At 40.6% G+C, this 25,352-nt stretch overlaps 1 protein-coding gene and 1 long non-coding RNA gene across 3 annotated transcripts in view; one reads left to right on the plus strand and one right to left on the minus strand.

The window, feature by feature from the left end:
• LOC145879509 (uncharacterized) overlaps positions 1-25,352 on the minus strand; it is a 153,267-nt gene that overhangs the window by 53,805 nt on the left and 74,110 nt on the right. The window lies entirely within an intron of this gene.
• Positions 5,677-10,699, plus strand: LOC106604742 (zinc finger protein ZIC 3). The gene is made up of 3 exons (XM_014199719.3): positions 5,677-6,978; positions 7,883-8,046; positions 8,417-10,699. Exons 1-3 carry the CDS (start codon positions 5,988-5,990, stop codon positions 8,600-8,602), a joined length of 1,341 nt encoding a protein of 446 aa, XP_014055194.1. The 5' UTR covers positions 5,677-5,987; the 3' UTR covers positions 8,603-10,699.

The following is a 25,352-nucleotide window of genomic DNA, read 5'->3' on the forward strand; positions in this document are numbered from 1 at the left end:
TAGAGTGTATCCGTGTATCCGCATGTGTGTGTAACCCTGTGTTTATCTGTGTGTGTGTGTGTGTGTGTGTATCTGCGTGCGTATCTGTATTCATGTGTCTGTGTCTGTGTATGTCTGTGTGTGTCTCCATGTGCATTCGTGTGTGTGTGTGTGTGTGTATCTGTATTTGTGCCTGTGTGAGTGTATTCATGTGTGTGTGTGTGTGTGTGTGTGTGTGTGTGTGTGTGTGTGTGTGTGTGTGTGTATCTGCGTGTGTATCCGTATTCATGTGTCTGTGTCTGTCTCCATGTGCATTCGTGTGTGTGTGTGTATCTGTGTTTGTGCCTGTGTGAGTGTATTCATGTGTGTGTCTGTGTGTTAATCTGTCTGTGTGTGTGTGTCTGTGTGTTAATCTGTCTGTGTGTGTGTGTCTGTGTGTTAATCGTGTGTGTGTGTGTGTGTGTGTGTGTGTGTGTGTGTGTGTGTGTGTGTGTGTGTGTGTGTGTGTGTGTGTGTGTGTGTGTGTGTGTGTGTGTGTGTGTGTGTGTGTGTGTGTGTGTGTGTGTGTGAATAATGTGATAATGGATGAGACTATTCACTGGCACCCCACTCTTGTCATGACTTTATGAAATTTAGATGAATTAAGAGGTTTGGGGTGAAGCCATTTGCAGACAGATGTTCCAATACATCGCAGCGAGGAGTCAATTAGTCATATTGATAAACCATATCAAAGACGTAATTAAAAAGCCAACAGAGAGTCAATGGTGCATATCTTAAACTTGTAGTAGACTCACTTGTTCCAACCCATGAACTGACCACAAACACCAAAGAGTGTACAGTTACTTCTTCAACTATCATGTTTGAAACGTGCCTTTCCCAGTATTAACAGCTGAGTAGAACATGTCATTAGCAGTGGACGGGTTACGAACCCTGAAAGAGGATGACTGATTAATACAAAAAGGGTGTATCTTTGAGCGAAGAGTGCATCTATGTAACTTCAAAACTAGTCCCCCCAAAAATTGCAGGAAACAATTGAAGCACTCCATCCCACACAATGGCTAATGCAGGGAGAGATCCGGCAGATTTGTACTGTATTCCTCCTCCGTATCGTACATGACCTTTATGACCTTGGCTGCCTCTGAGTAGCAGAAGGGGTACTTGTGTCTTTAACATGGACAAACAGTGGTCAGGTGATATAATTTGTCCCAGATGGAACAGTAAAAAACTTACACAAAGCATACAAAAGCTACAAAGTTTCTAAGAGCTTCTCATTTCTTTCTAACCATAAACTACAGACAGAATCCCAAAATGGACCTTGGGTTAAGGTGTTATAAATATGAATGTGAGTGCATGAACGTGTATACCCATTTCTTAATAGTCCCATGGGATATCGGCATTGTGTATTGTCCAATCTGTTGTTAAGAAAAGATGTAGGGATCAGTTCAACTTTGACAAGTGAAATATGACCCTCTCTCTTGGTTTTACGCTCTGCTGATTTTAGAGGTGAAAAGATAAGCCTTTCCCAGAAGCTGAGCAAAAATCTATTCACAAAGAATATTTTCGACAATATTTTTCCAATAACACCCTGTGTCAAAACTTGCAACAGCTAATTATGTTTTCAGATTCATACCCACGTGCATACCTAAAACAAGACTGGTTGAAACATCAGTGCACCTAAAAATCCTACAAATATTGTAATCCATTACAACAAAAAACAATACATCAACCCAACATATCAGTATTCCATTAACGTACTAGTGTATTAAACACCATTTACCCATTTCATTTGAACTTCTTAATGTAGATAATAAAAGACTAACTCAATTACTGTTGATCATGCAATAAATCATCTTTATCCTGTGATTCAATTCAGCAAGAGATTCAGTAGTTTTACAAATGTGCACACGCACACACATATATGTATATATTCGATTAGGATTGAATTTGTTAACATTGATGGTGAATGAAATACAATATTTTTGTTTGGTGACTATTGGGTTAACTGTTGAGCAGGAACGTTTCCTCAAATAAACTTGTCGTGGGCTACTGCACGCGCGGCTACAGCTCAGGCACCGCTACACCTCTGAGAGAGGCCCAGCCATGCTAATAATGGACAGGCATTGCACAAAGACATCTACATTAACCTGGAATTTTAATAGTTTGTCAAATATTTCAAATGTGAGCTATCAAATCATTTGTTTACCATGTCCAGTATAGTTTTCATTGATAATGTTGTAAAGAAAAATGCATTAGGCCTATCTCACAGTTTGTGTCGTAAACATCAATATAAATTGCACATGAGTCCAGGTAAATTTGATAATATAGGTATATTTTCTGCAGGAACTTTGAATCGCAAGACTAATGAATTGTTCATTATCAAGGCAACGGTGTGCATGATCAACTCAGAGAGCGATTTGTATAGCTAAGCAATAGTCTTTATAAATATTAGACTACCAGAATAGTGTTTCTGATAAGCTCGTGCGCATGCTCAGGAGAAATATGAGCTCGCAACCATCTACCAAAAATGATTTCCTCGCTAAAACTACATGAAATACCTTGGCAAATATAACACTTCAGTAAGGCATAGCAAGCAATAAATAGGCATAAGTTATTTACAATTCAGATTGGGACATTCCACTGTCTGCGGTAGATTGTTGAAAAAGTACAATCATGAAAAGATAGCATATCAGTTTGTACGCAAGCAATCAAACGAAAGCAAAAGAACTCCATGCATGACAGTTTCTAAATGTAAAAAAGGAGTGTTTGGCTGCACCATCAATGCAAACGAGGAGACGAGGATACATTTAGTCAACAACAACAAGACGTTAATACGTTCATCCAAATGAAAATGTTAAGCCTATACTGGCAATACAGACCGACAGTGTTGAGAATCAATATATCTAGGGCAAAAGACACAGGCCTAGTTTTCAGTATCAGGACCTACTCCGTTATAATTGCAACAGAAACAACTTTAGCTATTCTTAAAAATGATCCTCCTGATTTCATTTGTAGATAGGCAAAAGTGGTCTTATTTGCAGTCTTATTCAACAATTCTCGAAATATTTGTGTATACCAAAACAATTCATTATATTGTATAATCTTGGTGACGTCTGAGAGACCTACGCTTTGATCATTCTAAAAGGAGCATCGGAAGTGATTGGATTTTTTATTTTATTTTTAATATCGTGATAGTAAGTCCAGTATGTGATCTTCAGTTTGTTACATCAACATCGCAAAATTGGATAACTTAGCTTTGTTTTTCTTGTTTATGTTACAACCAGATAGGTCATGAAAGGTGTTGTTGGACACTCAACTAGGCTATAGTATTTTCTAATGAGTAAATGTAATATAAATAAACGAACGTTTGATGTGGTGCTGTGGAAAGTTGTAGATAATGCTCGCATCTGAATCAATGTACTCGTCTGAAATTCAAGAACATTCGAGTGTAGGCGTACCTGTAGGTGGTTTTTTTTTTGCATCACATTCTGTGTTTGGCTCTCCTCGGCGAGCAACAGTTGTTTTTGATTATTTGGTGAAGACAGTAACCTGTAACAACACACGAGGCCTTAGGAGGCCAAAGGTCGGTGAACCTCTCTTGCCATAGTCTAAACTCCAAGACTCCTAATACTGCAGAAAAGTTGGTTGCTAATAGAATTGAATTGTGTGTTCCGTTGCAGAGACAAGTGTGCACGTGCTTCTCATCGTTAATCATTTTATAGTAACACCCTCACTGTGAACATACCACATATAATAACCTTACAGAGTCCTTTCGTTTCAACAAGTCAATAAAATATCGAAGAGGAAAAGTTAAGAAAACTTAACTGCCTGTCACTTGTGAAAGATCAGAAAGGTCTCCATAAATCTCATGTTCTAAAGCTTCAAGGCTATTCACAGTTAACTCATGTGCTCCCTCTCTCACACTGTGTGTGTGTGTGTGTGTGTGTGTGTGTGTGTGTGTGTGTGTGTGTGTGTGTGTGTGTGTGTGTGTGTGTGTGTGTGTGTGTGTGTGTGTGTGAGAGAGAGAGAGAGAGAGAGAAGAAGAGAGTGATGAGAGAGTAAAAGAGGGTTTGTGTGTGTGTGGGGTGTATGTATGTGTGTGTGTGTGAGAGGGAGAGAGAGGGAGAGAGAGAGAGAGAGAGAGAGAGAGTGGGGAGGGAGGGAGGGAGGGAGGGAGGGAGGGAGGGAGGGAGGGAGGGAGGGAGCGCACGATAGAGAGGGAATCATGCCATTTTCCGTAAAAAAAAATTGTTGTTGAGTTTAGGAACGCAGCTGAGATCTATCTGCTCTAGAAGAAGCACACACGTTTAACTTTGATGAAACAACATGACTGATAGGAGTAAATGAAGAACATGTATCTTAAAAAAGTTACCACAAGAAACAACAAAAGTTCTGAATATCATAAACAAGTGTCCCGAGCTGACTTTCAACGAAAGCACAGATTCACACACCCCCACAGCATCCGTACAATTCTCCACGGTTGCTTTCCTTCAAAAGAAAATTAAACTTAACAATTTAAATATTGCATAAATAAGAAAACTCACCTTACAATTTAAAATACTTTTTCTCGAAGAGGAATATGTTGTGGGAATGATTGCGGGGTGGAGGGCGAAAGCAGACTGAAGGACTGATTTGAAGATTTTTCTCTTTTTCTTTTTTCAGATGTCTAAAATAAAGAATGTGAGCTCCTTCCTGGGACAGATTGAGGGGAAAGGGATGTGAAAGGATTGGAGTTATAAAGCGCCGCTTGAAGCACTCAACGCGTCTCTGAACTTGATCAGATTTTATGTGTCCTGCAGCGAGTCAGCGGCAACCCTGTGAAACTCGCTCAATGGCACGAATTTTTGGATAAGCAAAAAATCTCAGGATATTACAATTACTGCCATCTTTCTTTCTGTCTTTTATTCCTGCGTCTTACACCCAATAGAGCTTTGCAAAAAACCGACCCCCTCCTTTCTCAAGCGGCTTCTAGAAAGCCACATTTCGGATCTCTGCCAACTACTTTCATGTTCACAGTTAATAAGAGACAAAATGCTCAGATAAAAAGATAGATGGATAGATGGAGTAAACATGAATTATTTCGTGTTACACATGTATTTAAAAAAGTAAACTATTCAGACATGTAGGCAGGCTATAACCAAACGTTTACAAAATGATGTCCCCACCAAAATGCACCAAATAAAGTGTTATGTTTTTGCATAGAAGCTGAATTGTGTTTGTTGGTTAAACAGCATGCTTGTGGTATGCCTGAATTCTACGACATTAATAAAAAAGAAAGGCCTTGGTCATTATCTGAAGTTTGGATAATGGTATACTTTTTCCTAATGTTGCGAGAACCCCATTTTCAGTAACTTTGTTTCATTTCATAGCCTACAGACCTATCTACAACACACATTTGCAATGACTATTGGCCTCTGGTTTAATATTTACTGCTTATAATGGTGTTTATCCAACTTCTGCAACAGTTTCTGCGTTATAAGACCGAAAATAAATAAGGCTCATGCTATTGAAGCGAGAGTGCTCCGATGCCTTACCTGAAAAATAATGCCTGCACTAACCAATCAAATTAAACCATTGAGACGAACTGCCATTTTCAATAGCAAACCGTGCCAATCAACAGACATCTAGCCAATTAACTCTCTTCTTTGGCGTCACGTGCCAAATGGGTAGCTGGGCTCTCATTGGGCGTCGTAGCACTGCCTCCCGAGTTCATTTATGTGCAGGGAGTGAGTGATTGACTTTATCAGTCCAAGGACATCATTCGTCTGGAAAGGGGGGGAAGTTTGATCCTCTTTCTCACGGATCCCAGTTACGGGAGTTTTTCTCCTCGCTCTGTAAGCGAAGGATTGTTTTTTCGTTGTTTTGGTGTTTTTACAGTAAAACAAATCTTATTCTACGTTTCAACGCACTGAAATCGGGTTCCCGTTATCCGCGGTTAGAGTGAGCTCCACTAACCTGGGGTTTCAGTTCATTTTTTCTTTTATTTCGTTTTCTAAGTTCATTTGAGCCCAATGACTATGCTCCTTGACAGCGGTCCGCAGTTCCCATCGCTAGGAGTGGGGGGTTTCGGAACACCGCGGCACCATGAGATAGGGAACAGAGACCCCGGTTTGGGACTCAATCCCTTCGCTGATTCATCCCACTCCGCAGCTTTCAAACTCAGCCCAGTGGCTCACGATATAACCTCCAGCCAGACTTCAGCTTTTACCCCGCAAGCCAGTGGATATGCTGCTGCCCTGGGACACCATCACAGCGGACAGGTGGGTTCGTACGGCGGGGGACCTTTCAATTCAACCCGGGACTTTCTATTCAGAAACCGTGGCGTTGGAGAGTCTGCTGCATCGAGTGCCCAGCATGGGATCTTTGCCGCTTCTGCTGGGAGCCTGCATGGACCTCCTGGAATCTCCGATAACCCTGGACATCTGTTGTTTTCAGGGCTCCACGACCAGGGCGTGAGCCACACTTCGCCAAGCGGACATGTAGTCAACAGTCAAATGCATCTTGGTTTACGCGGGGACATTTTTGGAAGACCCGATCCGTACCGTCCGGTCTCCAGCCCTCGGACGGACCCCTACGGCGCTCAGCTCCACAACTACAACCATCCAATGGGGATGAATATGGGGATGAATGTGCCGACACACCACGGTCCTGGGGCCTTCTTTAGATACATGAGGCAACCCATAAAGCAAGAAATGTCCTGTAAATGGATAGATGAGAACCAGATGAACCGACCCAAAAAGACTTGCGAAAGGACTTTCAGCACAATGCACGAGATGGTGACGCATGTCTCCATGGAACACGTTGGCGGCCCCGAGCAAAGTAACCACATTTGCTTCTGGGAGGATTGCCCGAGAGAGGGGAAATCGTTTAAGGCCAAGTACAAACTTGTGAACCACATTCGCGTGCACACTGGAGAGAAACCATTCCCCTGTCCATTCCCTGGTTGTGGGAAAATTTTCGCCAGGTCGGAAAATTTGAAAATTCACAAACGAACACACACAGGTAATTACTATCGTCAAGTTTGCTGACAAACAACAGCCACACGTTTAAAGTTGCCTATCCATAGGCCTGTTGTTTTCATTGTGCATGGGGAAAAGAATAGACCGAGGCGAATTTTGTTGAGAGGTTGTTGCATTTTATAGAGTAATGCAAGAACGAGTGAAGGCCGCAATTTGGTTTGTATTTTAGGCTGGGCTAAGAAATATGTTGTAACGAAAATAAAATGTGATTTTACGCACTGAATATTGCATTTGTTGAACGCTCGGGATAACCTAATTCACATCTCAATATCAAACGTGCATATGTTGATGTATTGTGTGGACATATTTCTCGATTGGAGAAGCTATCCTGCACGCTATCGAAGGTGTTGATCAAGTTACATTGTGTGTATTAAGGGAGAGACAGACACATACTTCCCCCAAACTAAAGTGTGAGAGAATTAGCTTAACTAGGCCCACATTTAGACGGACACCCCTCAGTGTGGTTTTGTGAGTCTGGCCCGTTAGTCCTTGTTTACTAGGCTAGGCTATGTGCTACTCCATCCTATTCAAATCAGTGCAGCAGTGGGGTTGTAACATTGTAGCCTATTTAAACACACTACGACAAAGCACACAACAGTAATATCAAAGTCTATATACTACATCAAACATGCCTATAAGAGCATTCACTGGTCACTATTTGTGCACGTTGATGTGTAGCCTAACAAATGCAGGCCTGTATTGAACATATCATGCATGCTGTTGCTATTCACAGTGCACTATTGTTATTCACAGGGCAGACTTCATCGATGGTGAATCAAGCCAGCATCCCTATTATATCTTGCATAGGCAGGCCTATGTCGGTATGGTAGGCTTATCAATCCACTGTGTATAGGGGTTAATGAATTGTGCTTATTTCCATCTTGCAGGTGAGAAGCCGTTCAAGTGTGAATTCGACGGCTGCGACAGACGCTTCGCCAACAGCAGTGACAGGAAAAAGCACATGCACGTGCACACTTCGGATAAGCCTTACATCTGCAAAGTGTGCGACAAGTCCTACACGCACCCCAGCTCTCTCAGGAAACACATGAAGGTAATTAACGTGTTCATTTCACCTTAAACACACAAACACAATACTCTCCCTTGACCAAGGGCTAATCAAAGGATCAGCGCCCAAAAAGCATCACGTTTTCTCTGCTGTCTCACTGGTTTGGAATGTAATAGAATAGCATATTTATTTCCCAAACATTAGGCTACTACTTGTAGGATAAGTTAGAGAAGGAAATAGCGCAGCAATGCATTAGCAATTTGATAGATCAAAGGGTAAGGTGTATTGACTTAAGCTGAGTTGACTCGTATTGAGTGTGTGCAACATATTCAACGTTATTCTTCACGCTATAGGGCCTATAGACATACAAATATATCATAGCAACTCCTCTTGTTTTATTGTATTATTATTACAGGTACACGAGTCTCAAGGTTCTGAGTCATCTCCAGCAGCAAGTTCTGGATATGAGTCGTCCACACCACCAGTTCTGGTATCAGCGAACACTGAAGACCCAACAAAAACACCACCGTCAGCCGTGCAAAACACGTCGGGGCACAGCGATGCAGGACTGCCACCCAACTTTAATGAATGGTATGTTTGAAGTCATAACCATGCTCTCAATGTGGATCAAGATTAAGGAAACCTTAAAAACCTTAAAAACTTAAAAACACAAAATTGGATTGGAACAACACGAGGAGATGAGAGCAAGCCAGCAGTAGCAGGCCTCATCCTTTCTCAGGATTGGGGTTTGACTTTTATTCCGAGTTCGAAGAAAACAAATAAATCATAAATAATGAAATAATACTTTCTAAGAATAAATAAAAGGTTTTTTTTCCCTTTTTTAGTTTACAGATTTCAAATGATTCTTTTATTTTTCATTTTATGTATTTTCTCAAAATTGTATTTAAAAATAAAGAAAAAGGAATAATATTTCACGGTGTTTTATATAATGGTGACACACTACAGTCGCCTTTCAATTGATTGTTAAAACTTCAGACAGTCTTAAGAAACGTGCCAAAGTCTTTGTCTTGAACTTGAACAAAAAATAAATCATAAATAAATATATACTCGTGAATGTATTTCCTTGTTTGATGGGGTCGAATCTGTTGTCAATGTCTGTTTTCAGGTGGAGAAATGTGGTATTAGGTTACGATTGTTACCGTTGAATATAACGTTGCCTTTTGTTAATAACGTTGTAAATACATATCCATGCTGCCATATTTATCAATTTGTAATTTAATTATGGGTATAAGTTCTGAAACTTAAAGATATTTATGGAAATGTTTTCTAACAAGACTGTACAGATTTGGGTCATAACCAACTTAACATTCAACAAAGTGATCAACTCTAAAGCGCCAATATTGCGATTGTATCTTTTTTTAAGCAATAAATGTGTCTTATTTGGATCCAAGATATCATCTATATAAATATGATGAATTTGTCTATATGATGCCCATTTTTCCATCACTTATTGTTTAGCTTGTGAGGCCATTGACATGTGAATAATCAATTCTGTAAATCTGAATTGTTATCAAGTGAGTTGGCAAACTATATAAAACGGTTCTGTCCATATCCCTATGGTCAAATTAACTTTTTTTTGTGTATTTTACTTTGATAGAATCAGAGAATAGAGCTCAATTGTAGCATAATGTCACTACACATTCGAACGATCCATCAGCTATTGCACCCGTCGCATTTACAGATGTTATAGCTAGTTCATTCATGAATTCCAAACCAAGGTGACAGTATTTAGAGTATTTCAAATTCGGGTCAAATACCCAAACATATGAGCCAGTATGGCAGTCCTTCATAGTTCCAAAAATGTCTTTGTGCAAGTAGGCCTATGTTAAAATGTGTGCATCGGCAACAATGGAACTGTCACAACACAGTATCTTCAAAATAAAAGTGTTTTTGTCTGTCAGCTTGCATTGTTTTAAATGTAATTCTTCTGTGAAACTAAGCGTGTTATTTGTTATAAGTACTGTGGTGTTGCATATAGAGAAGTTTGATTACACATTTGCTTGTTTTGTGTGAATAAGCTGTCGAGAAAACATTTTTGTGTGAACAAAATTTAGTCTGGGAACACTAATAGATATATGTGGGTTGGGGAAAATATGTTCAGTGGCACAAAGAGTTACAGCATTGCATTGTAACCTATTTTCAAGAATTGAATCTTATGCATACCACAAAATATATTGTGCTTATGAGAACGATTTCAGACCACCAGCACTACAAAATGTAAAAACAGTACCTCGTAAGTGACAGTGATAAATAAAATACGTTTATTTAAATAATTTAAGGAATATATGTTTTATATACTATTTTCTATACATCAATTTAAAAGAAAAACTTTTTTTCTTATTCCCACAACCCGTATGCCCCATGTCCTGTCAAAGCAAATTTTTTGATGTATAAACGCAGCTAGAATGTGATGTTGTAACACTTTCTGGGAGAAATGGGTCACGCTCCAAGTTATTCCTGAAAAGCAAAATGTTTTACTGATGAACTGTGTCACTGTGCCACAATCGAGGCAAACGATGATACAACAGCGAGCCTATTTGTTATTTAGCGGAAAGAGGCAAAGGTTCCTTATACTTTTTAAAGTAGGCTATTGTTTGTTGGTTTGTTTGTTTTACCAACTATTTATGAAGAAATGTGAACATACATTTTGACTGAAATAAAATAAATGAAAAAGTAACAGACTGCGACGTTTAACATTCTTTGTCATTGTTGTATTACTCTCTGCTAAGATCATATATACATTTTATTTGTCTTCGAGGCTGTGAGACTCGGCACTTTACTTGAACTTGACACTGAGGAAGGCGCCATCTTAGCATCTTGTTTCTGGGGCGAGAGAAGGACAGGAAAAGTTATCGACTGTAGCCTTCTTGGTGCTTTTTAAAAAGGAGGTGCGATTGGGGGAAACATTCGCCTGTGGGAATGAAAGTGCCACTTAAATGGGATCACAACGTGAGAACTATCAAACTAACAACTACTAAAAAGTAAGCCAAGAGAGTGAGTCAAATGAGGACATAAGCTGGCGCGAAAGTATCGTCATACAGCATGCTAGTCAGGCTGCCAAATGTAACCACTGAGCACCATATCAGTCGGTTTAAGCATGCATTTTCTGAGTGCTGCTGACCGTTGACAATGTATGTATGGCCCACTACAGCGAGAAATAGTTTGAAAAACGTTGTAGTAGTTTATAAGCTGAGGAGTCTCATGAAAGATTAATTGTATGTTGGCTACTTCGCAAATATTAAATCATATAGGCTATCAAACTCAAATGAATGAAAATAAGTAATCATGCTAAACAACTTTATTTGCATTAACCAAAAACCCTTGAAACAAGATTTGTTTACCAACTGGTAGGCTAACGTCTGCATTTTCATCTTCAGTAATAATGCGGGAGGCCTATTGTGTTTGAATCATGATTTAACTTGTGATGATTGTAGGCTATAATTGTAAATTAATGTTGTTTGCTATAAGACGTATTTACTGCGCAGTATTTTGGGCCCAACCCCCACAGAATCTACCCCCAATTCGGGGCCTGCCCTACCCCCATCTTCAAATATAAACAGATTTAACAATTTATTCAAATTCCGTTTTCCCTCCTCTTGCGCAAGCGCACTTTTGTATTTCACAGGGACATGTTTTTCCCTTACCCGTGCAGTTCAAGTTCTTTCTAGCGGACCCCATGACGTCAAAAAATGGGACAGGCTTTCCCTGCAAGTAGCTCTGTGAAACAGAACGCTCACGAAAGCTGAACCACGCATTTATGACGACGATGATGGCATAACGGAAGAATAGCCTAACTCACACCTTATGCAGGCAAATATAACCGAATAGAACCCGATAACTCCAAACATAATCGTGTTTTGAGATGATGAGAAAACGGGGTGTAACCAAAAGAAAAACATGAAAGGCTCCTTTATGAGGATTCTCAATGGGATTAGAAAGCACTGGCAGTCACGTGGTAGGAGATGTGAAGCGTTTGTCTGACAGTGTTGTTTGTGAATACAGTAGTAGGCTCTATGTATGTGGATAGCAATAATATGAAGTGTTCATTCATCTCGACATATGGACGGGGATATATTTGGAACTATAGAACAGCTTTGGCACCGGGCGGCGCACACCATCTCTCCACGACTCTAGCGCTCACAGTCACAGATGAGCTCACATTATATTGGGAGTAGCCTAGTCATTTTGAAGAACTATCCTGGCCATAATGGGGAAACAACAAACTGGCAAACGTCTGCATAAACTGTTACGATATTATTAATTGAAAACTAAACCAACCCACCCCTTACCCTTCCTCCACCAATCTCAATCTCATAGCATGTGCTGGCTAAGCGCGGAAGCACCGTCTATAAGAGGATAAACCGATACAAGCAGGTTGCAAACGCTTTTTGTCACGCAACCGAGTTTGTGATCTTAATAAACTAGCTGGGTAAAAGATCTCGCGCAAGGCATGCTGAGTGAGCGTGTATCAGAGTTTGGGTCTGGCACGCAGTGCCATAGAGGTATGTGGAATTTGGAAGGCACAGCACGGCTGTTTAATATTATGAAAATGATTTTAAATCATAATGGTGTTGGGTTCTCAGTGATACAATAAAGTTCAAGTGGTCAAAATATCTAGGCCTATATGCAGTTGGGCCAAATCTTGAACTGGTCTCTTTCTAAACTTCTGCAGTTTAGAAAGACAATCAAGACAAGACAATCAAGGTCCAACATCTGTTTTTGTTCTGAAATAAATAAAAAATACAATAATAATCAGATTCGTCAGAACATGTAAATGGATACTTAGTTGTAAATAATTTATTAGGCCTACTACGTTTTTTATTGAGTGATGCTGTTGTGCATGAAGAAAAAAAACAAATGCGCCTTTACAATAATACAACAAAATGTAGTGTTAGAGCCTTGAAATGCCTGCCATTTAAAAAAAATAAATGTTTATTTCAAGTTTCTTAAAGTTCTCAAATCAGTGAAAACAATGCTACCTTGGGACACTATTACGCATACGCGTAATTAGCTCCTTATAACCTCAGATTGATTTAGTATTCGCGTTAAATGCCACGCATTGCAACAATCAAAGTAACACTTAATAATATCATTAGCATTTGCATACAGACTAACAGTCATCAGAGTATTACCTAGCTATGGCCGATCACCATCGATTTGCACGACCATCATTATAACCTGCTTATCAATTACTGATGCTTATTTCACCTGCAGATCGAGGCCTGTTGATTATGCATAGGTATTCACTGAGAACCGTAATCCAGGATGTGTGCCTTTTCTTTTTTTCTCGGACGTGTTACATGGCTTTTGTGATGGTAACGAGGTGGTACAATGGCATTGTTATTTACTTCAATGATTCCTAAATTGAACATTTAGAAATATTTACATTTCCAATTTATTTAGCAAGTTATCGGAAAACATTTCATTTGCAATGTTAAGTCTGTGCCTTTACTAATGGGAAACGATTTCTACAAGTTACAAATCATTAATTCAATCTGTACAGGTATTATTTGAAAACAACTCTGTCGCTTGAAATCATTCATAAACTATTCAGCACACCAACAGTAGGCCTACTTTCACACGCACATGCACACACATTTACAATCAGACACATAAATGCTGGAAGTTTATGCAGATAATATTTTCTTTGCACATTTCCAGCTAATTTAGCCTGACCAGCTTCCTATAAAAACAGATGAACGAAATGAACGAAAACCTTGTCAAACTTTCTGTTGACCCTCTCTGGTCTCTCATGTTAGGCCTACTGGAAAGAACACGATACAATGGCACACAAAGATATCAACTCAATAACCTATTAACACTGTCTGCTCCTCAAGTTTCCAGCTCATGGTGTCATCATAGTGTCATTAATTCAATATTGGGACCCCCGCCTCCCCCCGCCAATTACGCCCCAAAATAATGTTTCCATTGCAAAACGGGCGCAAAACGTAAGAATATCAATTAGGCGTCCAACAAGACAGTCTTGATTAGATTTGATTTGATTGAATTCCCTAACATCTGGGAGGGTGTCAGAGTCTTGATGAATTCCTCATCAGCGCAGGCCTGGGAGTCGCCGCTAATATCCCCAGAGTGGAAGTTGAAGCAAACGCTCTGCCCTGCAAAGCAGATGTTCAGCTATAGCGAAGTACATTTGTCTTTTGACAGATATATTTCCAACACTTTTCAGAGGTGCTAAATTAGCAATTTACATATTTTTTATACTTGCCATTCCCGAAAACAACTCCAAGACGAATTACCCCCGTGCCCCGTAACTCATCACTTAAAGAAGTCTCTGGAGAGAGAGAGACCACCTTTCTGTCTGGACTCTCATATGATTTCAAATAGACAAGGGTAATTACACCTGATTATTGAAGATGGTATACAAAAAGCTATTGGTAGTCCTAACCACTGTGCCCTGTTGAAAATGCCATCCATACCCGCTTCTCATCACTCTCCCACCCATATGTTTATACGCATGTGTCGGACCTTGCCATGTTTTCTTCAATAAATCTCGTGTATTTGATTTAGTTTAGTTCAGGTTGTAATATTATAGTTTTCAGTTATTGTCTCTACCCGCATGGGCCAACGTTTGCTTCAACAAAGTTTGCACCTGAAAGCCGCCCAGTCTTTTGTTATTGGGCCGCGAGGACACCCCACTGTGGCAGTGTCTCGCCCGGGGGAATGGGTAACAGCAGATCGCTGCCCTCCCGCCTACCTTAGCCTTTCAAAATGAATATCTAGGACAATGCGTGTTAATGTCTCTCATTTGAAAAGGTGAATTAGAAGAGGGGGTTCCAAAGTCTTTCCATTAAGACCTGAAAATACTGCTAACGGCCCAAAGTAACTTTCACGCGAGTTAGAGGATGTTTGAATGGGAAGATAAGAGTTTAACAATGTGGGCACTGAAAATGTGTAGCAGAGCTGTCAACATGCCTACTAAGCGCGCCCACCACCGCTCCAGTTACGCAATGTGGCTCGCCACATGATCCACAATTTCCCGCGGGGTTTTAATGGTTACGAACATGACGAGGCAGATCAATTCACTCTCCACGAACTGACTAATGAGTTAACTCAAATTCAAATCGCACAAAAAAAAAATGTATGGGCCTATATCAATGTGCTAACATAATAACCTTTTCACAAGACTTTATCCAGAAGATTTATCCAAACGTTGACACAGAATATCAAGGAAAGTGAGAAAAAAAAAAATCGAAGATCTAATACAATTTACAATTTTGTCATGGAGCTGTCAATCAGAGCAAAACTGTTTGAAGACAGCTGGAACTATCGTTGCATAACAGTTGTCCGTTATATACCCAATCGTTTTTGCGCATTCCATACAGAGTTGCCCCCTGCATCTCCATCCGGTTAATCCAATAGATGCGTCTGCTCTGGTCCATTGCATATCACCCCCTGTACAATTTCTATCACATAACACATCACAAACAAATTATTATGATATGAATTTATTTTGTCATATAGGCTTACTCTGGTTGTTGCGGCATATCTAATCACCATAAAATATTTGTGGGATGGCTTGGATAGTTATCTCCCCAATACCCCACTGGCAAGTGATGAACAAAGGATGAACTACATCAGTCTGCTGTTATCATTCATTATCAGATGAGCTATTCGTTCAACATGCAATAAAATGGCGTCTTCTATGAAAACAAACATCCTTTAAGATCGTTAAACCTCTCCAATGTGTCTAACACAGGGTAGCCTACGTCAAATGTCTACAAATCCAAAATATAAGAATCATGTCGGACTTTGGTCAAATTATCCCCCATTTCTGCTCTCGTGCAGTTTTCAGTTTCCATGCAAGGCGGTAATATGTTTATATGTTTAATGTGAGAAAATAAAAACACGTGTCCATAACTCATATAATGTCATAGGGAAAACAATGCTCTCCATTTCACCTACACAAATCAGTTATGAGTCCAATTACTGTACATCACACTTGGATAATCAATTTAGGGGTGTTTTCATTATTTCCTTAAAATCAAATTAATTGTATGACCACCAAGACTCTTATCAGGGGACATTATGATAATGTCAACTTTTCAGACTCATGATATACATGGATTTCATTTCCCCCCTCTATAATACCATATAATGTTAGTGAAATGTTCAAAATAACAGAATGCTATTGCACAACCAAGAAAGGTTCCACTTGAACTTTAAATATCCAGGAAAACATAAGTAACACACCATACAGTATGTATACACTGAAGCGTGACCATAAGCAAATACATTAAGGCCACAGAGAGAGAGAGAGAGAGAGAGAGAGAGAGAGAGAGAGAGAGAGAGAGAGAGAGAGAGAGAGGTCTAGCCAAAAGGGACGCAACAGAGACAACACTGTGAGTAGTGGCTGATTGAGAAGGTAAAGGTGAACAGACACACTGCTCGGTCACCTCTTCTCTTCCAGGGCCATGGGTGGTGACAGTGGACCAGAGAGAGCAAGACAAAGTGGCAACATCATATGATCACAGTTGGGGCTAAAGTCTTGCCCTGGGCAACGGACCCCTTGCGCCAGTAAATAAGAAGGGAAATACCTCAATGAGAAAACAGTGCCTCAGCTCCACACATACCAGGGAGTCAGAACATGGGATGAGAGAGGTCTTAGGGTGCATGGCCTCTACAGCCAACAGAGCACCTGTATAAGGACTGTAGGTGAGGAGTAGAAGGAGGGGTAAGTTTACACAAGTGTTAATGCTTACACTAGACGACAGGGCCAAAACATATGTTCAATGGATAGGGTAGTGAGATCTTCTGCTCCTCATGTCTGCAGCTGACACAACACTGGAACATTCCTCTCCAATCCACTCTCTGCTCTCCACATCTCCATATTTGATTCTCCCACTGCGCCCTAGGCCCAAACAATAAGGCCAGGGTTACATCTTCCCTGTGAAGAAGTAGCAGCTATTATTTCATTGTCTGTAGGTTTTGTTTCTTAGTGAATTATCACTGTTCCCATCTCGTTCCAGACTTCACACGTTCCCTTCGCTACAACCGAGCCCACAGTATTCAACATCCATTTTCACCTGGGAGCCGCCTACTTCACCCACGCTATGATGGAAAAACATCTGTGCTATTGCTAATAACGTCTACCATGTCTACTGGACACTATTGTCCTTGCATGTTTTCGTCTTAGTTGCCACTATGGCAGCACAATGAGAAAGGTGTGTGTTAGGCTTGGAGAGGGAGGGAGAGAGGGAGGGAGGGAGGGAGGGGGGACAGGTAGGGCCTGTTGAGAGGGGGATGTGGGGGCTGGGGAGCCAGGTGCTGGCGGAAATTGCCAGACTATTGCTAAAGCGACCTCATGCCAGGATAATGCAAGGGCCATAGGTGTCCCTGAGTCAATCCAAACCCTCATGCTGATAGTCTTTCAATGCCTGTGGGACAATCTCTCCCGTAATTGCTTTTTCCTGTTTCAATTCTCCTCTGGACAAGGCCTAGGAGAGACAAAAGAGAAAATATTTTGTTTTCAGCTTTGCAAAAGTGCACAACCATTATTTATGTGTCATGTTTTAGCATTTCTTATTTATTTGAAAGTGCAAATTGTGTCTCTCACTTGGATTATTGGTCACAAACATTGAGTGTTTTTGTTGTTGTCGTGCAGCTAAAAAAGTGTGAGGTTAAATGTAAACCTGGAATATATCATACATTTGATTGTGAAGCATTGTGATAAAATAACCAACAACATTATAAAGTTGATGTTTTATTCAGATAGCCTACTAGCCTAGGCTACTCAATAGGTGTGACTGAAAGTGCAATTTTGTACTTAAAAATTGCTTTGTGATCGGCAACATTTCGCATGTCTTATTACCCACTTGCCTGTTCACTAATTATGGGATAAGCGGACGACACCTTTGAAATATGTAAATGATATTCCCTCAGTTAAAAATAAACATTTGCAAATATTTTCATATGCTATTTGAGAAATTCTATCCATACACCGGTATGATGAACTTTGACATATTTTATTTTGGGATGGAGGGAGTTCACCTCTGTGCGCCAATTGAAACCCAAGCTTCTCTCTCCAAATGTTCCACTTCTTGCCTTGAAAGTACCTCATAACAATAATAGCCCATTTGACAGTCTGAAATGGTTCAAGTTTGTTTTAGTTTTTTTCCCCCTTTGTGGTTTTATTATTTACATACGTTATGGGGTGTTATTTTATCACAATAACATCGAGTTTAAAATATATTCTCATTAAATGAAGGGAATATATTATTATTGTCTTAATTAGCTCTATATCAATCAAGGCTGGAAAGGCCTATAATAAATCAAACAAATGGGGTTTAATGTTCTTCCGGAACAAAATCATTTAAAAACAAAATTATTGGTCGTAAATGTTTTTAATAATGAAGGCTACAATAAAAGCAGCAGGAAAGTTTCAAGTCAAACTATATGTGTCAATGTTTTAGATGTGATATAGTCTCCCTAATTCAGCCTGTTTCTGACGAAAAGAAACTGTGCAGCCAGTGGTTTGCGTTATTAACGATTCACTTGACATGTCCTTGAAAGGCTCAGGCGAAATGAATGTCAAGGAAACTTCAATCATGCACAATGGGTAAAATTGTGCCAATTTCCCGTTAAAAACTATTAATGTGCCGCATGGTAGTGTGCAGCTGCGAGCGAATTGAATAAAACTCCAGCCATTTTAAGTTGATATGCTTCAAGAATTTGGGGACTTATTTTATATGACAGAAACATGGCCACATGTTGACGATAAGATCCATGAATCCCGTTACTACAAATCATACATATATCACATGAAACTCTCACGTAGCCTATGTGTTATTTATAGTCATAACGCTATGGCTTATTAAGTGTTTCAGTAGACCTAAATAAGTGGAATGATGCAACAAGGGTTGTTGTTCATGCATTTCTCAAAAACATAAACAGAATGCACCATATTCCATCTCAGCCAAATTCACATGACCCTAAGTATTATGCCATCTGCACAGTTTGTTTTCATTTTTGCCTGATATCAATAGAGTATCGTCTCTCCCGTCTGTCTGTTCCATGTAATATGCTGTCGTTCATGCATTTGAAATAATACATTGACGAGATGAAGGGGGAGGCAAACTGCTGTTGGCGTAAAAGTGATATTGTAAGACATTACTTTGGCTTACCAGGCCCTACTGTACTAAACATTCACACCTATCCAGATTAGGACAGTTGAATTTAAGAGCATGGTTATGAAGAATCAAAACGAATCTCTACAACAACCAAATCAAACAAATCCAATGATTTGTTTGTACAGTACTTGAATGAAAGACATAATCCAAATTTACACCAGCGAAAACAACACAAGCCTATGGTTCACCTTGCATTGCGATAAAACTGGGGTCCGATTTTTTCTTGAGCAGACGGTCACGGGGCCGGAACATAATTTTCACATCATTTGTAGACTGCAATTTGATCGCAAGAAGCCCAAACAGATATAACCATTTGACTAAAACATAATCATTTGAAACCTTGCATACATTTGTATACAATCACTTATATCTCTCTATTATGTGTGGGAATACTTTTGAACAGATTTCCAAAATTAAAATCACTTGGAGCTGATTTGCTGCTGTATTGTCAGTATTTTATGTCTAACAATAAAAAAATACTTGGGGGGCCAAATAAAATCACCAGCAGGCCAAATTCGGGCCCCCGGCCGCCAGTTGGGGAACCCTGTTATATGGAAAAAAGCTCCCTAGCCATTAATAAGTGTCTGTGTGTCTGTCCAAATTTCCGATAGTGTGTCTGCCAAATACTCCGTTTAATTTACCTTGTCTAGATAATGATTTTTCGTGTATTACCTAAATAAGGTGAAATCTGGGGCATGCAGACGCTTGTAGACTGGTTTTTGGAGTCAGTGAAGTGTGAAATTGCAACACCAGACAGCCGGCATAATAGCACAGAAGGGGGCTAATGTCCCTGCTACATTCACAGAACATTTTTATAATGGCTAAATTAAAAGAAAAAAGCTATAGATTTATACTCTCGTCAGTTTTGACATTGTTTTCCCCCATTTTATGTCAGTCTTTCTCAGTGTTGGTGATTCTATATGTCCATTTTGTTCTCTCATTAAGATTCACTAACGAGATGATTACCCTTAGTTCTCAATGTTCGAGGGAAACAATATGAGTAGTGGAAAGAAAGAGGAAAGAGAGCGAGAGGGGGGGGTGATGATTGGGTATCAGACCCTGCATTCTGGGCTGATCATTTGAGCCCCTTTACCCCCCCCCCAATCAGCCACCAGCAGCCTGACGTGTCACAGGAGGAAGAGACAGAAGAATTCAAATTAATAACTGTGAGCTGCTCTGTTTCCGCTCCATCCCACCTAGTTAACACACTCAATCACACACTGCACACTACACACACACCCACACACGCAGACGCTCAATCACACACTACACACACACGCATGTGGCATATGCACACACGCACAAACATGTATGCATATGAGTGCAGTCAGTGCACACACACACACATACACTTGGGCGTAGGAGGAACCAAGTTTACGTTCTGAGAGAAAAATCAACAGAAGCGTTTGTTTTGTTGGCCTTGGCCATTCCCAAGTTCATTCTAGGTGGTATTACTTATTTCAGATCATTCTGGTATCATTACACACCAAAGTGCCACCAAATCCCTCAACTCTCCACTTAACACTCCCTCTGGTGCAGAACGTAACCTCTCTCAGAGTGGAGGTCACTGTTTTGGTGGTCTGGACTCCCCAGTCACTGGACCAGCTCCTCCTACCAACACAACTCCCTAAGAGCTTGGACTCTATCGTCTCTATAGTCAACTTCAAAGGCCTTTATGGTTCAGAGTAAGATGGGGTTTTGGGGGGTCTTTTTGATGCTGGAAACATGTTGAAGGGTAAAATACCGCCCGTGATTGATTGGCATGTTTCACGGCCCAATCAGACTTATTTGCCTTTTTAGGAAAGAGTTTAATGTCGGCCACGAAAAAACTAGACGAGCTGAAGAGTCCAACTGTGATCTGGACTAGATTAATCCAAACCACACGGTCGTAGAGCAGAGATCGTAACCTCTGGTGCAGAAACAAATCCATTGTTTGTATAAACTATACAGAATCATAGAGAATGTTTTCTGGTGTAAAGATGTTGCAAGACAAATATGATATGCATCCAAACTACGCCCAAAACTAAAGTCGCAGAGTTCTTTAACCCAATGAGAGGCCCACTTTTGGGTTTTCCGAAAGTTACAAAGCAGATCAAATCTTGATAGTGAAACATTTTGGAGTTAAAACAACGTTACTGATCGAGAGACATTCGGGTTAAATATTGTTTTGATGAAGGTTCTCATTGGCGGCAGCTGTGGACAGACTTTTGGCTAAGTATGGGAGGATAGTAGACAGACAGACATCCCAAGCGGTTTAGCCTTGTTTAAATGTATTAATCCACTTCTAATTCCAGCTGGCCCCCTGAGAGTGGGACCCCTCAAAAAAAAAAAAAAAATATCTGCCCATTAATTGTGAGGTCAGGCAGAAGGGGAGGACTGGGCGTATTTTTCTGCTCCAATCAGTTTGTAGAGGTCCAGCGATTAAAAAAAAGAAGCCCAAACCTTTGCTCAACGGGGGAAGTAACAAAATGATACATTCTCAATTCATTTCCTAAAGAAAAGAAATAGCAACTCAACCAAGAGCCGTGAAGAAGAGAATGATACAGAAACGACAAGCACGAAGCGACAACTAGTATTTCTGTATCCCAGAAAGAATTGCGGTCTTTAGTACAATTGAAGCCATCAATGTCAGGTATGCATCGGCGTTGTTAATCTAGCTGATTGGAAGTGATATCTCATCTGATTGTGCGAGTCAAAATACTGTAAAGGGCAAAGTAGAAGAGAATTTGTAAGAAGCTGCAGACTGATACAAGCATCTTTTACAAGCTTCCTGCATCTGGCAATGATAAAGACACCTCTGCCTGTGAGCAGAGCAGTCAGTTCCTCCATGCCACCAACCCAACACAGCCACAACCTAACTACAGGCAGCTACAACCGACATGCAGCCTTTATAAAGCCTGCCACACCCAACTACCAACCAACCCCCCCCATTCTGAGGGAACTACAGCTAACCTCTGAGGGGGTCCCACACTGTCACTTCCGATATAAACATGACACAATACATTCAGTAATTAATGAAGACTGAAGAAACCCGCCATGGTACCTCTGTCATTCTGTCCCCTTCGGGCCAAGAAAGGGCAGGTATGGATGGTGACGAGTTGGAGGGTGGGGGTTCATGTTACATGGAATAGTTTGGAGGGGAACATGGCGGATCCTGTATCATTCCTCCCTGCACCACCACCACCCATTTCCAGGGCCATAATCAGGGTTTGAGTTTTAGTGAGGTCCGGATGGGGGAACCTTTTGTCAGAGGCCCAACCCAAAGTTTTGGAACCACTGTACTAACCTCTCTCTTTGCTTCCTCTCTCTCTCAGTCTCCTCTGCTTCCTCCTGCATGCATTGCAGCCTGCCTCAGCCTAACTACTGAGCGCCACATCACTGTCTGTCTCAGTAGCCTACTCTCTGTAAATCAAAGTTAATCTGAGAATTTAGTAGCCTATTTTTTGCTGCTGCTGACGTAGGCTCCATTTAACATTAGCTTCTTACTTCATCCTCCTAGCTGGCTAAGTAATACTAGCCAGAGCCCTTCAACATTACTGCAACCGACCTCTCTGCCGGCAGCTAGCCTGACTGACATTTATATAAGCAACTATTTAACAGGTGTGCACTCATTCTCAGTTTTTGTTTGTTTGGGGCATGTCTGTAGACATGGCCAACCTTGTCTCAGAGCATTTCGTATTATTCTATACGTAAATCCGAGACACTCCATTTAGTAAGGTATGTATTCATTTGTGGATGTCCATCCCTCATTTCGTATGATATGCTACGTATTATAATTTGTATTATATGGTACGAATTTGCAAAACTTACAATGTCACAAATTCGTTAAACGTTTGACATGTTACGAATTCTAGCGAGGCGACTAACGTCAGCTAGTTTGCTAACGTTAGTTAAGCTAGGGGTTCGGGATAGGGTTAAGTTTAGGAGTTAAGTTAAAGGGTTAAGGTTAGGGTTAGGTGAAAGGTTAGCTAAAAGGGTAAATATTAGGGTTGGGGAAGGGTTAGCTAACATGCTAAGTAGTTGAAAAGTTGCTAAAATGTTAAAGTTGTCCGTGATGAGATTCGAACTCGCAACCTTTGGGTTGCAAGACATTTGCATTATACACACTTATATAACCATACCAAAGGTAACATATCATACTAAATGGAGTGTTTCGGGGTTACGTGCAGAATAATACGACTTGCTCTGAAGCATGGTTGACATGGCAGGAGTAGCGGGATGGTTTTAAAATTGCCTTTTGTCCGGCATCTCACAAACACACTGTCAGCAGCGTCTCTAGTTGCCTGCTTGAGCTGACTGCGAGCTGGGGTAGTTCATTTCACTCGGCCTGTGGCACAAGAGGGAGGATTTATCAGTTTGTGAGAGTGTTGAATGTGATGATAAAAAGGCAAATCCAGGGAGGCAAATCTGGGGGATGAAGGTGAACATAATGAACAAACCACTGTTCATGATTCCACTCGTTCGCAAAGAGGCAAGCGCAATTAGAACTCTGTCAGATCAAGAATATTGTCACGCCCTGATTTGTTTCACCTGTTCCTGTGATTGTCTCCACCCCCTCCAGGTGGCACTTATTTTCCCCAGTGTATTTATACCTGTGTTTCCTGTCTCTCTGTGCCAGTTCATCTTGTATGTTTAGTCAAGTCAACCAGGGTGTTTTCCCCCTCACTCTTTCTATTCTCTTTTTATAGTCCTCCCGGTTCTGACCCCTACCTGACTCTGGACTACTTTCCTGCCTGCCTGATCATCCTGCCTGCCCTGACCTTGAGTCTGACTGCCCTTCGGTACCTATTGGACTCTCATCTGCCTCCTGTGTCTGCATCTGGGTCCCGCCTTGTGCCTTGATAAATATAAGCGTTGCGTTCTGAGCTTTGATCAACGCTGGAAGCAATATTAAGATGATTTATTTTCTTTATTGTGTAGAAAATATATATTTGTATTCCTTTATTATAAGAAATTACAGAGGTCAATACCTCTGTGTCCTCATATGTAGTTACGGCCATGCCTCCTTGCGTCCCAACATTGCTCAGCTGCTCATTATGGCTGTCCGTGTCAGCCTGACGGCCTTTCATATCTCTCTCTCTGCACCCACCGCTTGGCCATTTACCATACACTCAGCCATCAGACATAAGCCACGTCCCACACAGACACACATGTATACATACACACACAAATCCACCCACCACTGCTACTCTGACAGAAAATTGGGCCCAATTAAAAGTAATCGAAGGCGGAGAAGTAAAAATCCAATGATTTTATTTTTATTTTGCATTCTTGAAAAAAATGTCTCTCTCTTTCTTTACCATTCTATCCCCATCCATCCCTCTCATATAATGATGTTTGAGTGCTGCAAGATTGACAGAACAAAATAGATTGTTGTGGAGATACTAATTATTTAATACATTATTTATTTTCAAAGTGGTGAACGTGCCAAACTGTTACAGTAGATGGAAAATTACAGGCTGGTGCGACAGTGAGTGACATCTGAACAGAAGTGTCAGGCCAGGGGGTGGGCAATGCCCACTGAACCATCCAAACGTGCCCATGCCCTTAATGCCATGGCAACAACACCTACCAAACCAGGCCTCTGCTTCTATTTCCAAACATTTACCCTGTACAAAAGTGTCAAATTAATCATGGGCACCCTTTTCCCTCCACCTCTCACTCTGTTATTGTTGCCATCCTAATAGTCAACCTTTATCTTCACGGCTTCTCGGCTAAAAACCACAATCAATTTACCTCAGCAGGAGCCCAGAAACAGCCACAACTGTAAACATAGGCCTATTCACACCACTTTATTTTTTCCACATTTTGTTGTGTTACAAAGTGAGATTAAATTGGATGAAATGTAAAAATGCGCTGTAATGTCAAAGTGGAAGAAAAAATTATAGCATTTGTAAAGAAAGTAAGTATTCAACCCCGAGTCAACTCGGCCACTCAGGAACATTCACTGTCTTCTTGGTAAGCAACTCCAGTGTAGATTTGGCCTTGTGTTTTAGGTTATTGTCCTGCTAAAAAGTGAATTAATCTCCAAGTGTCTGGTGGAAAGCAGACTGAACAAGGTTTCCCTCTAGTATTTTGCCTGTGCTTAGATCCATTCCATTTCTTTTTTATTCTGAAAAACTCCCCAGTCCTTAACAATTAAAAGCACATAACATGATGCAGCCACCACTATGCTTGAAAATA

Source organism: Salmo salar, chromosome 05 (assembly GCF_965601325.2).
Source record: "Salmo salar chromosome 05, fSalSal1, whole genome shotgun sequence".
Taxonomy (NCBI): domain Eukaryota; kingdom Metazoa; phylum Chordata; class Actinopteri; order Salmoniformes; family Salmonidae; genus Salmo; species Salmo salar.

What these genes read in the sequence shown, in the direction of transcription:
- LOC106604742 (XM_014199719.3), top strand. Translation starts at nt 5,988, where the DNA reads ATGACTATGCTCCTTGACAGCGGTCCGCAGTTCCCATCGCTAGGAGTG. An exon ending in TCACAAACGAACACACACAG is followed by an intron (nt 6,979 to 7,882) that starts GTAATTACTATC and finishes TCCATCTTGCAG; the next exon opens with GTGAGAAGCCGTTCAAGTGT. An exon ending in CTCTCAGGAAACACATGAAG is followed by an intron (nt 8,047 to 8,416) that starts GTAATTAACGTG and finishes TTATTATTACAG; the next exon opens with GTACACGAGTCTCAAGGTTC.